General features: G+C 36.3%; 1 protein-coding gene across 2 annotated transcripts in view; it reads right to left on the reverse strand.

Annotated features, from left to right (window-relative positions):
* The window catches only part of LOC123527455 (fumarate hydratase class I, aerobic-like), a 34,394-nt gene that overhangs the window by 15,103 nt on the left and 5,162 nt on the right, over positions 1-14,129 (reverse strand). For both annotated transcript variants that reach the window (XM_045306917.2, XM_045306918.2), the window contains exons 5-9: positions 13,345-13,445; positions 11,659-11,865; positions 10,443-10,569; positions 8,562-8,752; positions 2,488-2,598 (exon numbers count right to left, since the gene is read on the reverse strand). In XM_045306917.2, coding sequence (XP_045162852.2) covers positions 2,488-2,598; positions 8,562-8,752; positions 10,443-10,569; positions 11,659-11,865; positions 13,345-13,445 — 737 coding nt within the window. The remainder of the gene's footprint in view (positions 1-2,487; positions 2,599-8,561; positions 8,753-10,442; positions 10,570-11,658; positions 11,866-13,344; positions 13,446-14,129) is intronic.

Genomic DNA, 14,129 nt, shown 5'->3' on the forward strand with positions numbered 1-14,129 from the left:
TGGCCCATGTGACCCGGGGTTTGAATCCCGCCACAGACAATTGAGATTTTTCGCCATAAAGTTATATTCCCTTTAAATTTTGTTACACCAAAAAGTGAACAGATGGGGGATCAGGGAGTCAACTCTTTGGTTCATTACTTAGAGCACTGGACTTCCACCTGTACGACACAGGTTTGAATCCCCCCTCAGACACTTGCGATTTTAATCATAAAACTCTATCCTCTTCAATTCTAATACGGCTCTTAAGTCCTAAGAAGGGCTTGTCCGGGAAACAGACTTTATCTCATGATGAAAATGGCACTTTCTAAGCTGAAATGGCTTACATCATCATAAATGCTGACTCCTCAGAAGAGGTGAAGTGTTGCAGTCACTTACACATAGCTTGTAAGTTTAAACAAGAGGGCCATGATGGCCCTATATCGCTCACCTGTTATCATTGCACTTGAGGACAACAAGGTCCTCAGAAAAAATATCTAAGTCCACAAAGGACAGGAACAACAAAGAGAAGAAATTTAACCAAAAAGAAAAAAAAATCTTACAAGGTAGAGATATGTCAAAATACACCTAAAAATTGGAGGTACCATCCATGTTGTACCACAGAAAAGTGGTCTCGGTTTTTCCCTATGGCCAATAATAAAAAAGTTACTAAAAATAAGCTATTTATAGTAACGTAAAATGGAAGTAATTAAAAAAAAAATTATTGTAAGTGAACAAAAGAAGGATCTGCCAAATAAATCTGTTGACATAAATGAAATTTCAGATCAGTATCTTCATTAGTTACGGAGATATACCCATTTTAATTTGAAATAAAGGGAAGTAATTTGACATAAAATCAGTCCATAGTTATCTACCCTGATTGGCTCAGTCCAACTAATGACAATAATGAAATTTCAAATAAGTCCTATAAGTACTTACTGATATAAATCCATTTTGACTACAATCAGGGGAGGTAATCAGATATAAAATAACTCTGGAACCTACGACTGGATCTGATTTGTCATGTAATCCAAGATTTATTGTTGTTGAAGATATTTTGGAAGTTTGTATCAAATAAAACCATAAATGAAGTATCTATATGGCTGCAAAAGCCAAAATAGCCAATTTTGGACCTTTAAGGGGCCATAACTCTGGAACCCATGATGGAATCTGGCCAGTTCAAGAAAGGAACCAAGATCTTGTGGTAATACAAGTTGTGTGCAAGTTTGGTTAAAATCAAATCATAAATGAAGCTGCTATTGTGCAGACAAGGTCAAAATAGGTAATTCTGGCCCTTTCAGGGGCCATAACTCTGGAACCCATAACAGAATCTCGCCAGTTCAAGAAAGGAACCAAGATCTTATGGTGATACAAGTTGTATGCCAGTTTGGTAAAAATCAAATGATAAATAAAGCTGCTACTGTGCAGACAAGGTCAAAATAGCTAATTTTGGCCCTTACAGGGGCCATAACTCTGGAACCCATAACGGGATCTGGCCAGTTCAAGAAAGGAACCGAGATCTTATGGTGATACAAGTTGTGTGCCAGTTTAGTGAAAATCAAATCATAAATAAAGCTGCTACTGTGCAGACAAGGTCAAAATAGCTAATTTTGGCCCTTTCAGGGGCCATAACTCTGGAACCCATAATGGGATCTGGCCAGTTCAAGAAAGGAACCGAGATCTTATGGTGATACAAGTTGTGTGCAAGTTTGGTTAAAATAAAATCATAAACGAAACCACTATCGTGCAGACACGAAATTGTTGACGGACGGACGGACGACGGACGACGGACGAAGGGTGATCACAAAAGCTCACCTTGTCACTATGTGACAGGTGAGCTAAAAACCAATCTCTGACAACAGCATCAGGGAGTTGACTCTGGCTCAGTGGTTAGAGTAATAGTTGCCCAACCCAGGTTAGAAACCTGCCTCAGGCAATTGGGATTTTCCAAAATATAATTCTATCCTCTTCAATTTCTGTTACGCATAAAAATTGTAAGAAAATGTCAACACATACCTTTACAATTTCACTACCCAGTTGTTTTTTTTTAATCTCCAATCTTGAGTAAATGTTTACCTGGTTTAAAATTTATTTTTATAATCACCTTTACAATTTCACCACCCAGTATTTGTCATCTCCAATTTTGAGTAAATGTTTACCTCGGTTAAAATTTATTTTTTATAATTACCTTTACAACTTCACTACCCGATCTTTATCACCAATCTGAGGTAAATATCTACCTGAATTTATACAAATATCTAGACCTACCTTTACTACCTCACTACCCAAATCTTTATCACCAATCTCAGGTTAATATTTTTCTGGGTTTATACAAATATCAAGACCTACCTTTACTACATCACTACCTAGATCTTTATCACCAATCTCAGGTTAATATTTATCTGGGTTTATACAAATATCTAGACCTACCTTTACTACATCATTACCTAGATCTTTATCACCAATCTCAGGTTAATATTTATCTGGGTTTATACAAATATCTAGACCTACCTTTACTACATCACTACCCAGATCTTTATCACTTATCTCGGGTAAATATTTATCTGGGTTAGTTTCCAGCTGTTCCAAGAACACACCCTCTTCACTGATCTTACCCACAATCTAATTATAGAACAAATATAACAATTATTAACAGTCTTTCATAGCAAATATGCTTAGTCAACAGTACTACTGAAATTTAGCTGATTCAGCATTAGCCACAGACTGAAGATTTCCTTGCAATCTACACATATACATCAATGCCAGAGCAAACAGAAAGTTTAGCAATATTTTTAATTTAATTTAGAAGATCCTTCCATTCTAAAAGGAAGAATTTTACTGGTGATTTCATAGATTTTAAAGATGTTTTTCACAATTATTTCTAGCGGACAGAATTTTTTGTAACTCTGCATATTTATAGATTGATGTATGACAAGTTAAAATAAACAAGAGGACCATGATGGTCCTGAATCGCTCACCTCTTTCCACATGACCCAGTTTTGAGTATGACGTCGTTTTTTCTATTATTTGACATAGTGACCTAGTTTTTGAGCTCATGTGACCCAGTTTTGAACCTGACCTAGATATTATCAAGATAAAAATTCTGACCAATTTTCATGAAGATCCATTGAAAAATATGGTCTCTAGAGATGTCAAAAGATTTTAATAATTTTAGACCTACTGACCTAGTTTTTGACCACAGTTGACCCAGTTTCAAATTTGACCTAGATATCATCAAGATAAACATTCAGACCAACTTTCATACAGATCCCATGAAAAGTATGGTCTCTAGAGAGGTCACAAGGTTTTTTTTATTATTTGACCTACTGACCTAGTTTTTTACGGCACGTGACCCAGTTTCAAACTTGACCTAGATATCAGCAAGGTGAACATTCTGACCAATTTTTATGGAGATCCATTCACAAGTATGGTCTCTAGAGAGGTCACAAGGTTTTTCTATTTTTAGACCTAATGACCTAGTTTTTGACCGCACATGACCCTGTTTCGAACATGACCTAGATATCATCAAGATGAACATTCAGACCAATTTTCATACAGATCCCATGAAAAATATGGCCTTTAGAGAGGTCACAAGGTTTTTCTATTATTTGACCTACTGACCTAGTTTTTGATGGCACGTGACCCACTTTCAAATCTGACCTAGATATCATCAAGATGAACATTCAAACCAATTTTCAGACAGATCCCATGAAAAATATGGCCTATAGAGACGTCACAAGGTTTTTCTATTATTTGACCTACTGACCTAGTTTATGATGGCACGTGACCCAGTTTCGAACTTGACCTAGATATCATCAAGGTGAACATTCTGACCAATTTTCATGAAGATCTCATGAAATATATGGCCTCTAGAGAGGTCACAAGGTTTTTCTATTTTTAGACCTACTGACCTAGTTTTTGACCGCACATGACCCAGTTTCGAACTTGACCTAGATATCATCAAGATGAACATTGAGACCAATTTTCATACAGATCCCATGAAAAATATGGCCTCTAGAGAGGTCACAAGGTTTTTATATTATTTGACCTACTGACCTAGTTTTTGACGGCACGTGACCCAGTTTCGAACTTGACCTAGATATTATCAAGGTGAACATTCTGACCAATTTTCATGAAGATCTTGTGAAATATATGGCCTCTAGAGAGGTCACAAGGTTTTTCTATTTTTAGACCTACTGACCTAGTTTTTGACGGCACGTGACCCAGTTTCGAACTTGACCTAGATATCATCAAGGTGAACATTCTGACCAAGTTTCATGAAGATCTTGTGAAATATATGGCCTCTAGTGAGGTCACAAGGTTTTTCTATTTTTAGACCTACTGACCTAGTTTTTGACGGCACGTGACCCAGTTTCGAACTTGACCTAGATATCATCAAGGTGAACATTCTGACCAAGTTTCATGAAGATCTTGTGAAATATATGGCCTCTAGAGAGGTCACAAGGTTTTTCTATTTTTAGACCTACTGACCTAGTTTTTGATGTCACGTGACCCAGTTTCGAACTTGACCTAGATATCATCAAGATGAACATTCTGACCAACTTTCATAAAGATCCCATGAAAAATGTGACCTCTAGAGTGGTCACAAGCAAAAGTTAACGGACGGACGGACGGACGACGGACACCGCGCGATCACAAAAGCTCACCTTGTCACTTTGTGACAGGTGAGCTAAAAATAAAAATAATAGGTACCCGTGCTTCTTTTTTCAATACTCAAAGTATATTAAGAACACCAAATCGGTATTTTTGTCCGAAGAAACAGTACATACATGTCATAATAAAACTACTGCAAACAAATATTTATTCAAAGTTTCACTCTGATGTTACTGTTTATGCATCCAAATTTATAACACCACTATAACTATGCATAAAATGTCAACATATAGATATATTAACTCAGAAAAATTACTCTTGACAGATGTCGAAAGTATCTGAAACTGAGAAAAACACGAAGTATTTCTTAATGATATGAAAAATCTAGCGGACAGAATTTTTCCATATTTTATATTATGTAAGCTAGAACTAAGACAAAAAAATCTAAACCAAAAAAATAATATCGACCCGTGCTTGTTTTCAAGAAAAATTAAAAAATATTCACTCCACCCACAAAAGTATTTTTTTCATTACCCCACCCACCTAAAAATTATGAACATTTTTTTCTTACAAAACAAATTGCACAATGTTATTATCAGTTCCTTAACCAATATTCTTACTCACATGCAGAATAATGCTCCTTTAAGGTTGCATGCCTCTAGGTCAAATACTTTTTGAGATACGTGCTACACAAGCTTTCACATCCCATTTACGTATATATTTGACCACGTCAAGGGACATAAATCTGTTTTATTGAGTGAAACCTCAAATAAAAGCACTGGTGCACAACTTCGCATGCTGAATTTAATTCTTGTGTGGTTTCATGACTCTTGGCACATATAATTTTGAGGTACATGCGACACAAATGTTTAGACACTTTATGTACAATTTGACTATCAAGGGCCATAACTCTGGTCTTATTACGTGAAATGCGGGATGGGACACAAAAAGTATAACAACATTTTTAGGAAGTCACATTTGAACTTGAAGGAGATATATCTACGTTAAGATTTTCTGGAATTTTATTTGACTTGGAGTCGGCTGCATCATTACTGGACGAAATAGTTTACTTTCAAATTGGCTGTCCACAATGTATTCAATTCAAGCACTTCCTACAACTACTCCTCCAATAAAACACCATCACTTTTAAAGGTAAAATATGGATGCACGACCTATATTGTCAGTACATACGATATATTTTGCGCGAGTGCGCTGCATATCCGACAATTATGCACTTTCGGCGGCAAATTCTGAACTTTACAGCAGATATCGCTTGCTGCGCGATTGAGCTGCGCACAAAATATTGTGATGAACTCCTTTAAGTATTTTTTATTCATAAAAACGATCTTTTAATGTATAAAATGTGTACAATGTAGAAAACTCTCAAAAGTGTAAGTACTGATACAGCAATTTTCAAAGATATATGAGCCACGCCATGAGAAAACCAACATAGTGCATCTGCAACCAGCATGGATCCAGACATGCCTGCACATCTGCGCAGTCTGGTCAGGATCCATTCTGTTTGCTTTCAGAGCCTACTGCAATCAGAGAAACCATAAGACAACAACATGGATCCTGACCAGACTACATGGATGTGCAGACTGGTCTGGCTCTATGCTAGTCGCAAAAGTATTATGTTGGTTTTCTCATGGTGTGGTTCATATACAGAACTTAGCTGTACTTTACATCAAACATATTAAGAATCTACTAGTCAAACAAGAGCTGACTGATGACAGCACACGCGACATTTCTCAGTGTTTGACCCTATATTGGAGCTTTGCCAGTAAAAACTTCATAAAAAATAAGAGCTGTCAGTGGACAGCGTGCTCGACTATTCTCAGTGCTTGATAGTATAATATAAGCTATGAATAAAACTATAACATTACACAATAAGCATATTCTAAGTCAAAAAGGGGCCATAATTCAGTCAAAATGCTTGACAGATTTGCCTCCTCCTTTTTACAGACTGGGATCATGATGGTAAGCAAGTATGCAAAATATCAAAGCAATATCTCAATGGACTTTGAAAATATTTGGGGTGGTACGCAAACTTTAACATTTATTCTAAGTCAAATAGAGGCCATAATTCAGTCAAAATACTTGATAGAGTTGCCTCCTCCTTTTTAGAGACTGGGGTCATGATGGTAAACATGTATGCAAAATATCAAAGCAATATCTCAATGAACTTTGAAAATATTTGGGGTGGTATGCAAACTTTAACATTTATTCTAAGTCAAAAAGGGGCCATTATTCAGTCAAAATGCTTGACAGATTTGCCTCCTCCTTTTTAGAGACTGGGGTCATGATGGTAAACATGTATGCAAAATATCAAAGCAATATCTCAATGAACTTTGAAAATATTTGGGGTGGTATGCAAACTTTAACATTTATTTTAAGTCAAAAAGGGGCCATAATTCAGTCAAAATGCTTGACAGAGTTGCCTCCTCCTTTTTTACAGACTGGGGTCATGATGGTTAACAAGTATGCAAAATATCAAAGCAATATCTCAATGGATTTTGAAAATATTTGGGGTGGTACGCAAACTTTAACATTTATTCTAAGTCAAAAAGGGGCCATAATTCAGTCAAAATGCTTGATAGAATTGCCTCCTCCTTTTTACAGACTGGGGTCATGATGGTAAACAAGTACGCAAAATATCAAAGCAATATCTCAATGGACTTTTAAAATATTTGGGGTGGTACGCAAACTTTAACATTTATTCTAAGCGAAAAGGGGCCATAATTCGGTCAAAATGCTTGATAGAGTTGCCTCCTCCTTTGTACAGACTGGGGTCATGGTGGTAAACAAGTATGCAAAATATCAAAGCAATATCTCAATGGACTTTGAAAATATTTGGGGTGGTTGCCAAACTTTAACTTTTGTGTGACGCTAACGCTGATGCCGGGGCGAGTAGGATAGCTCCCCTTTTCTTTGAATAGACGAGCTAATAAACCAAAAATATTTAAAAAGGAGCATAAGTCTGTCAAAATTCAAACCAGAGTTATGGGGATTGTTTCTCCTGATGCAGACTTTGATAGTAAATCACTATTTTAAGTTTCAAGTGAAAAGCTTTGATAGTAACAGAGATATTTGACTTTATTAAAAATTTTAACCAAAAAATTCTAAGTTAAAATGGGGCATAATACTGTTAAAATTCAAACAAAGTTATGGGGATGATTTCTGCTAGTGTAAAATTTGATAGTTAATATCTATTTTCAGTTTCAAGTCAATAGCTTTCACAGAAACAGAGATATTTGACTTTTTCAAAAACTTGAACCAACAGCGATGACACTGATGCTGGGGCGAATGCTATTGCTCTACATTTTCTTCGAAAAGTCATGCTAACAATTAATAATGATGTGTCAAGTATAAATAGCAATCTGCTTTGAAAATTCCTTTTACCCCAGTCTGCAGGCATGTCCCTTTAAAGACTTAAGGCTTAAGTTTTAGACAGTGTTGAACACAGGTTCAGGAATAGTTAATATAAGCTGCATAGTATGATATGAGACGACCTAGCTTATTTCCCTATTCAACAAAAAAGGCTAAAACTGTATGTTAATACATGTATGTAACACGTGCACTGTTCATCCGTAACAATTATTATGGAACTGCATAGCTACACAGAGTCATAGTGGGGCACTGCAACAGAAAATCACACAAAACAGCCAAATATTTGATAAATCTCTTAAAAAGATGTAGATAATAATCTTTATATAATTGTGTAAGAATCAAAATAAAACATCTATAACAGTGATTTGCTCTTGACTAAAATCATGAATATTATTATATCAATCAAGCTGCACACTTGTGATGTAATAAAAAAATGTACCTTTGAAATTGAACTTCGAATTGTGATTTTAATCAACAATAAATCACTGTTTGGGACATATTACTTCTTAAACAGATCTAATAGAGTTGACATAAAATAAAGTAAGTTTAAAAAAGTAAACCAGTCCAGCATCAATACTAACCTGTCTATCAGCTGAACACGATACACCAATGCCAACAGGGCACGACGCTCCATGTCTAGGCAGTCTAACAACCCTCACGTCATGACAGAAATATTTGCCACCAAACTGTGCACCTATACCCATACGCTGAGTCAGCTGATGTATCTCATTCTCAAGGTCAAGGTCACGGAATGCTCTACCATGCTCATTGCCTATAAATGGAAATACAATTGGCTTACAGAAGTTCACAGCTGTTTCTAAACTTTACCATGCTTTATTTCTAAAATGGACTGGTCTATCATTTATTCTGGGTAGTACCACTGATAATTCAAAGGGGTGTTTTACTGACTGAATAGCGAACAGTGCGAACCAAAATCAGACTGCACGGACATGCAGGCTGATCTTGGTCTGCACTGGTTGCAAAGGCAAAATCAACGCTACCAGCAACAGAATTTCATTTATATTATGATGATTTTTTTATTATTCAAACCAGTGATCCTGGATTCTGTAAAATTACTGGTTTGCTCTCCTCAAGAAACTGACAACTCCTCCAAAATTGTTAGCGGTGAAGGACGAATAAGTTCAGATATGTGTCCTCTGTCAAATCATATCATAGTGAAAATATACCTCACACTATGGTGGAACTCTTAACCTCTAGTTCCTTGTCCTTTGCTCAACCTTCTACACATTTTTTTTATCTGTGTCATAACTAGTCTGGGCTTTTATGACTGACTGGTTAACAGTATGACTTCAAATCTCTTCTCATTGTTGTAGATTTGAGCCTAATATCTATGAAATTATTTCATTTCCAATGTCGTGCATGACATCACAGGAAGAGCTGCACACCACTATTACAGTGGTTATAAATTTGACCTCCTATATTTTTATTATTTTTTTTTGTTTAATTGTTTTCAGATTGAACTAAGTAGATATTCCCTGACTATCACTTATCTGTTGTGGGCAGTATGTACATACTTGGCTGAAATCAATTAAATTGTTTCTTACTAACTCGACTAATGCTTCCCTGACTACCACTTACCTGTTGTAGGTAGTGTATCTAACACTTTATCAATAAGTATTAATTTGCATGTCTTTGTAAATTTTTTAATTGTTTTCAAAGTGAACTCAGCTAATATTCTCCCCAGCTAACACTTATCTGTAGTGGGTGGCAAATTTTATAGTTGAAGCCAGTTAAACTGTTTCAGACTAACTCTACTGATGATTCCCCATCTACTACTTACTGGTAGTGGATAGTGTATCTAACTGCTTGGTTGATAAACTTATTACTCTTTGTCTTGATTAAGTCTTTGGTTTAACTGTTTTCCGACTAAACTAAGCAGATAATCCAACAACTAAAACTTACCTGTAGTGGGTAGTGTATCTAAATACTTAGCTGAAGTCAGTTTAACTGTTTTCAGATAGAACTTGGCTGATCTTCCTCTACTACAACTTACCTGTAGTGGGCAGCATATCTAAATACTTGACTGAAGTCAGTTTAACTGTTTTCAGACTGAACTAAGCAGATATTCCCACAATTACATCATTATCTGTAATGGGTAGTGTATCTAAATACTTGGTTGAAGCCAGTTTAACTGTTTTCAGATAGCCTAGAACTTACCTGTAGTGGGTAACGTATCTAAATACTTGGCTGGGGCCAGTTTAACTGTTTTCAGATAGCCTAGAACTTACCTGTAGCGGGTAATGTATCTAAATACTTGGCTGAGGCCAGTTTAACTGTTTTCAGATAGCCTAGAACTTACCTGTAGTGGGTAATGTATCTAAATACTTGGCTGAGGCCAGTTTAACTGTTTTCAGATAGCCTACAACTTCCCTGTAGTGGGTAATGTATCTAAATACTTGGCTGAGGCCAGTTTAACTGTTTTCAGATAGCCTACAACTTACCTGTAGTGGGTAATGTATCTAAATACTTGGCTGAGGCCAGTTTAACTGTTTTCAGATTGAACTCTGCTGATGTTCCCCCAACTACAAAAGCCAAATGGTATGGAGGACAAGCAGCAGTTCCCAAAGTCTGAAAATACAAATAAATGCGGATAAAAAAGATGAAATCCTTATTTTCTCTTTTAAAAACATATATGTTTCTTTTTTCTGGTGTAAGAATAAGGTATATTCTGCAGAATTAAATACAAAATTATTATGTTCACAAATGGCATAGCCACAAGTGACAGAACATGTAAAATTTTATCTTCATAAGTGAGAGATATTTTGATCTAACATGTAAAACAATTTTCTTTTTATTTCATGTCTTTTCAATTGTTTTAACCATAATTATTTTACCAATTTGCCCACGCATATTATACTAGTGAAGAATATATTTGATATCTTTCAATGTGAAATTACCATATACCCTGTGATATTTCATCGTTATATTTCAATGCTCCATTGAAAAACATTTTGTCAAAAACTGGTGTATAGGATTAAGTAGAAGTGGTGTCTCTTAACCTTTACCATGCTAAATTTCTAAAATGCACCCGTCCATCATTCAATTTGGGCAGTACAACTTATATGTCAAAGGGGCATTAACTGAAAATTTACTGACTGATCTTGGTCTGCACTGGTCGCAAAAGCAAAACTACTTGCCACCAGCAGACTGAAGGTTAAAAACTGACCACCCATAATCCTTGTCATATAAGACACTCTGAAAACATAATCTGTTCCCCACCTCCCCACCCCACTCCTCCGTTATACTCGTTAAATAGCACTCGATTTGGCATATAAGGAAAATGTACAGCTGACTTTGTTTCCAGAGAGAAGTCACTAAATGCAGTCTGCCTGGTTAGCTCAACAGAGGAAGAGTGCCCAACTTCAGATCTACAGGAAGTAGGTTCAAAACCACAGAGAGGCTTCTGTTCCCTGTGATGGTTGACTCTATATAATATATCTGAGATTTTTTGCCCTAAACCTTGGCTTTAAGAGAAAATTTAAAATCTTATATTAACAAGTGAAAGACATTTTTAGTGAAGAAAAGTTATCATTTTCTTGTAAAGAACAAGTAAATACTGGACAGGGAACAGGAAAACTGTTAAATTAAATACTGACGAACAATAGCTTTAAATCTGAAAAATCAAACAAAAACAAACTAAAAGCAAACAGAAATTACCTTAACTTTTTCATCAACAAATTTCAGCAATCTTTCTGGATTCAGAAGTGCTTTTGTTTGTTGATATAGGAATGTTTTGTTGGCCGAGCCGCCCCCTTTAGCGATAAATAAGAAGTCGTACTGATTGCCTTTCTGGGAATAAATCTCAATCTGTGCCGGAAGGTTAGTCTTTGTGTTTACTTCCTTATACATGTCCAGCGGCGAAACCTGTTGAAAAGTAAAATTTTCATGGTATTTCTTTCTTTAATAAAGTGGACTATATCTCTGATGTAAAATTTCAGTACTACAAAATTTCAGAGCAGTAATTTAGGAATTTGACATGTAGAATATATAATAAAAATAGAAAGAACAATAATAAATAATAATAAATAAAACACGAAGCTGCGTTCAATAAATGCTTGATGCCCCCGATGGCATCCTTGTCAATACAAAGCAACCTAAGTCCAAAATGAGGTCAAGTTCAAGGTCAAACTGAGGTCAGGTGATGTCTGAAGATGAGGAATGGTCACAGGTTATGTCTGTATTAGTATAAAGCCATTCTAGTAAGGGGTATTGATGCTAGACAAAACGGTCCCATTTGGTTAACCAAGAGATGGCCCATATAAAGCAACCTAAGTCCAAAATGAGGTCAAGGTCAAGGTCAAACTGAGGTCAGGTGATGTCTGAAGATGAGGAATGGTCACAGGTTATGTCTGCATTAGTATAAAGTCATTCTAGTAAGGGGTATTGATGCTAGACAAAATGGTCCCATTTGGTTAACCAAGAGATGGCCCATATAAAGCAACCTAAGTCCAAAATGAGGTCAAGGTCAAGGTCAAACTGAGGTCAGGTGATGTCTGAAGATGAGGAATGGTCACAGGTTATGTCTGCATTAGTATAAAGTCATTCTAGTAAGGGGTATTGATGCTAGACAAAACGGTCCCATTTGGTTAACCAAGAGATGGCCCATATAAAACAACCTAAGTCCAAAATGAGGTCAAAGTCAAGGTCAAGCTGAGGTCAGGTGATGTCTGAAGATGAGGAATGGTCACAGGTTACATCTACATTAGTATCAAGTCATTCTAGTAAGGGGTATTGATGCCAGACGAAACGGTCCCATTTGGTTAACCTCGTACGGACAGACGAACGGACGGACAGGACGATCACTATATGCCCTCCACATCAGTAGATGCCGGGGGCATAAAAAGAAAAATATCACTTTCATTTTCTGTAGGCTGTTTTTCCCTATAAAATGGTAATTCACAACCGTATTCATACAACTCCAGATGCACCGTTTTTATTTTCAGGAATGGACCCATAAAGGTAGGCCCCATAATAGAACCACCTCAGACCTGCTGGTACCTTCATTTGAAAGAATCAAACATCCCATGCAGGAAGCAGAAAATAGTTTTTGGTCTTTATTGCATTAGAGTCACAGAGACACAATTTAAGTAACATAGTGACCTTTCAAGTTGTTGGCAGAGCAAGGCGCCTAGATTATGAAGCTTTTATGGTTAGGAGTAAGTCATTCAAAGTTGGCTATTTAAGTTTTCCATGCAGGAACTTTTTCTATGTTTTTTTTTTTATTTCAGTTACAGTGACAGGTTTTAGGTAACATGGTAACTCGTCAAGCTTTTGAAAGACCCAAGGATTTTGAAGCTATGGTGGTCAGGGGCAAGTCATTTAAAGTCAGCTATTTATGATTACCTGTGAGTATCTGAGATTTTTCTGTGTGTACGTATTGTAGATACCTCGAGATATTGCCTCAGCATCATTGCCATCTGTCCATACATACTGTCCTTTCTTTCCTACAAGAAAGCATAAATCAGTAATGTAAGAATCAAATAGTATGACTGGCAGCAATACTTACATTCTTCAGTATTACATGCTCTAGGACCAGAAACTTTAGAATTATTTCCCTTCAGTAGTAACCTAACATAGCAATATATTGATTTGTTTGTTTGTTTTGGGTTTAACGCCGTTTTTCAACAGTATTTCAGTCATGTAACAGCGGGCAGTTAACCTAACCAGTGTTCCTGGATTCTGTACCAGTACAAACCTGTTCTTCGCAAGTAACTGCCAACTTCCTCACATGAATCAGAGGTGGAGGACTAATGATTTCAGACACAATGTCGTTTATCAAATAGTCACGGAGAACATACGCCCCGCCTGAGGATCGAACTCTGCAATCCGTAGACTAACGCTCTTACCTACTGAGCTAAGTGGGCGGGTCAGAAATATATTGAATCCAATGTAAAATGAAGCCTGTGACAATCAAAAACCTCTTCAAAAGAGGCATATTTTGCTGTCTCTAAATGCTTCTTTCTTTCATTTCTTAACACCTGTATTCTAGCACTTATTTTTCAAAAACGAAACAACTTTTCATGACAAAACCTCTGTATGTAAACACAAATTTACTTCTGTAAACTGTATAATCTTAAAGCAACCCAACTTCTTACAGCTGCCTTTAATTATGATTCTAACATGCTTTT

Source organism: Mercenaria mercenaria, chromosome 14 (genome assembly GCF_021730395.1).
Source record: "Mercenaria mercenaria strain notata chromosome 14, MADL_Memer_1, whole genome shotgun sequence".
In the NCBI taxonomy this organism is placed as follows: domain Eukaryota; kingdom Metazoa; phylum Mollusca; class Bivalvia; order Venerida; family Veneridae; genus Mercenaria; species Mercenaria mercenaria.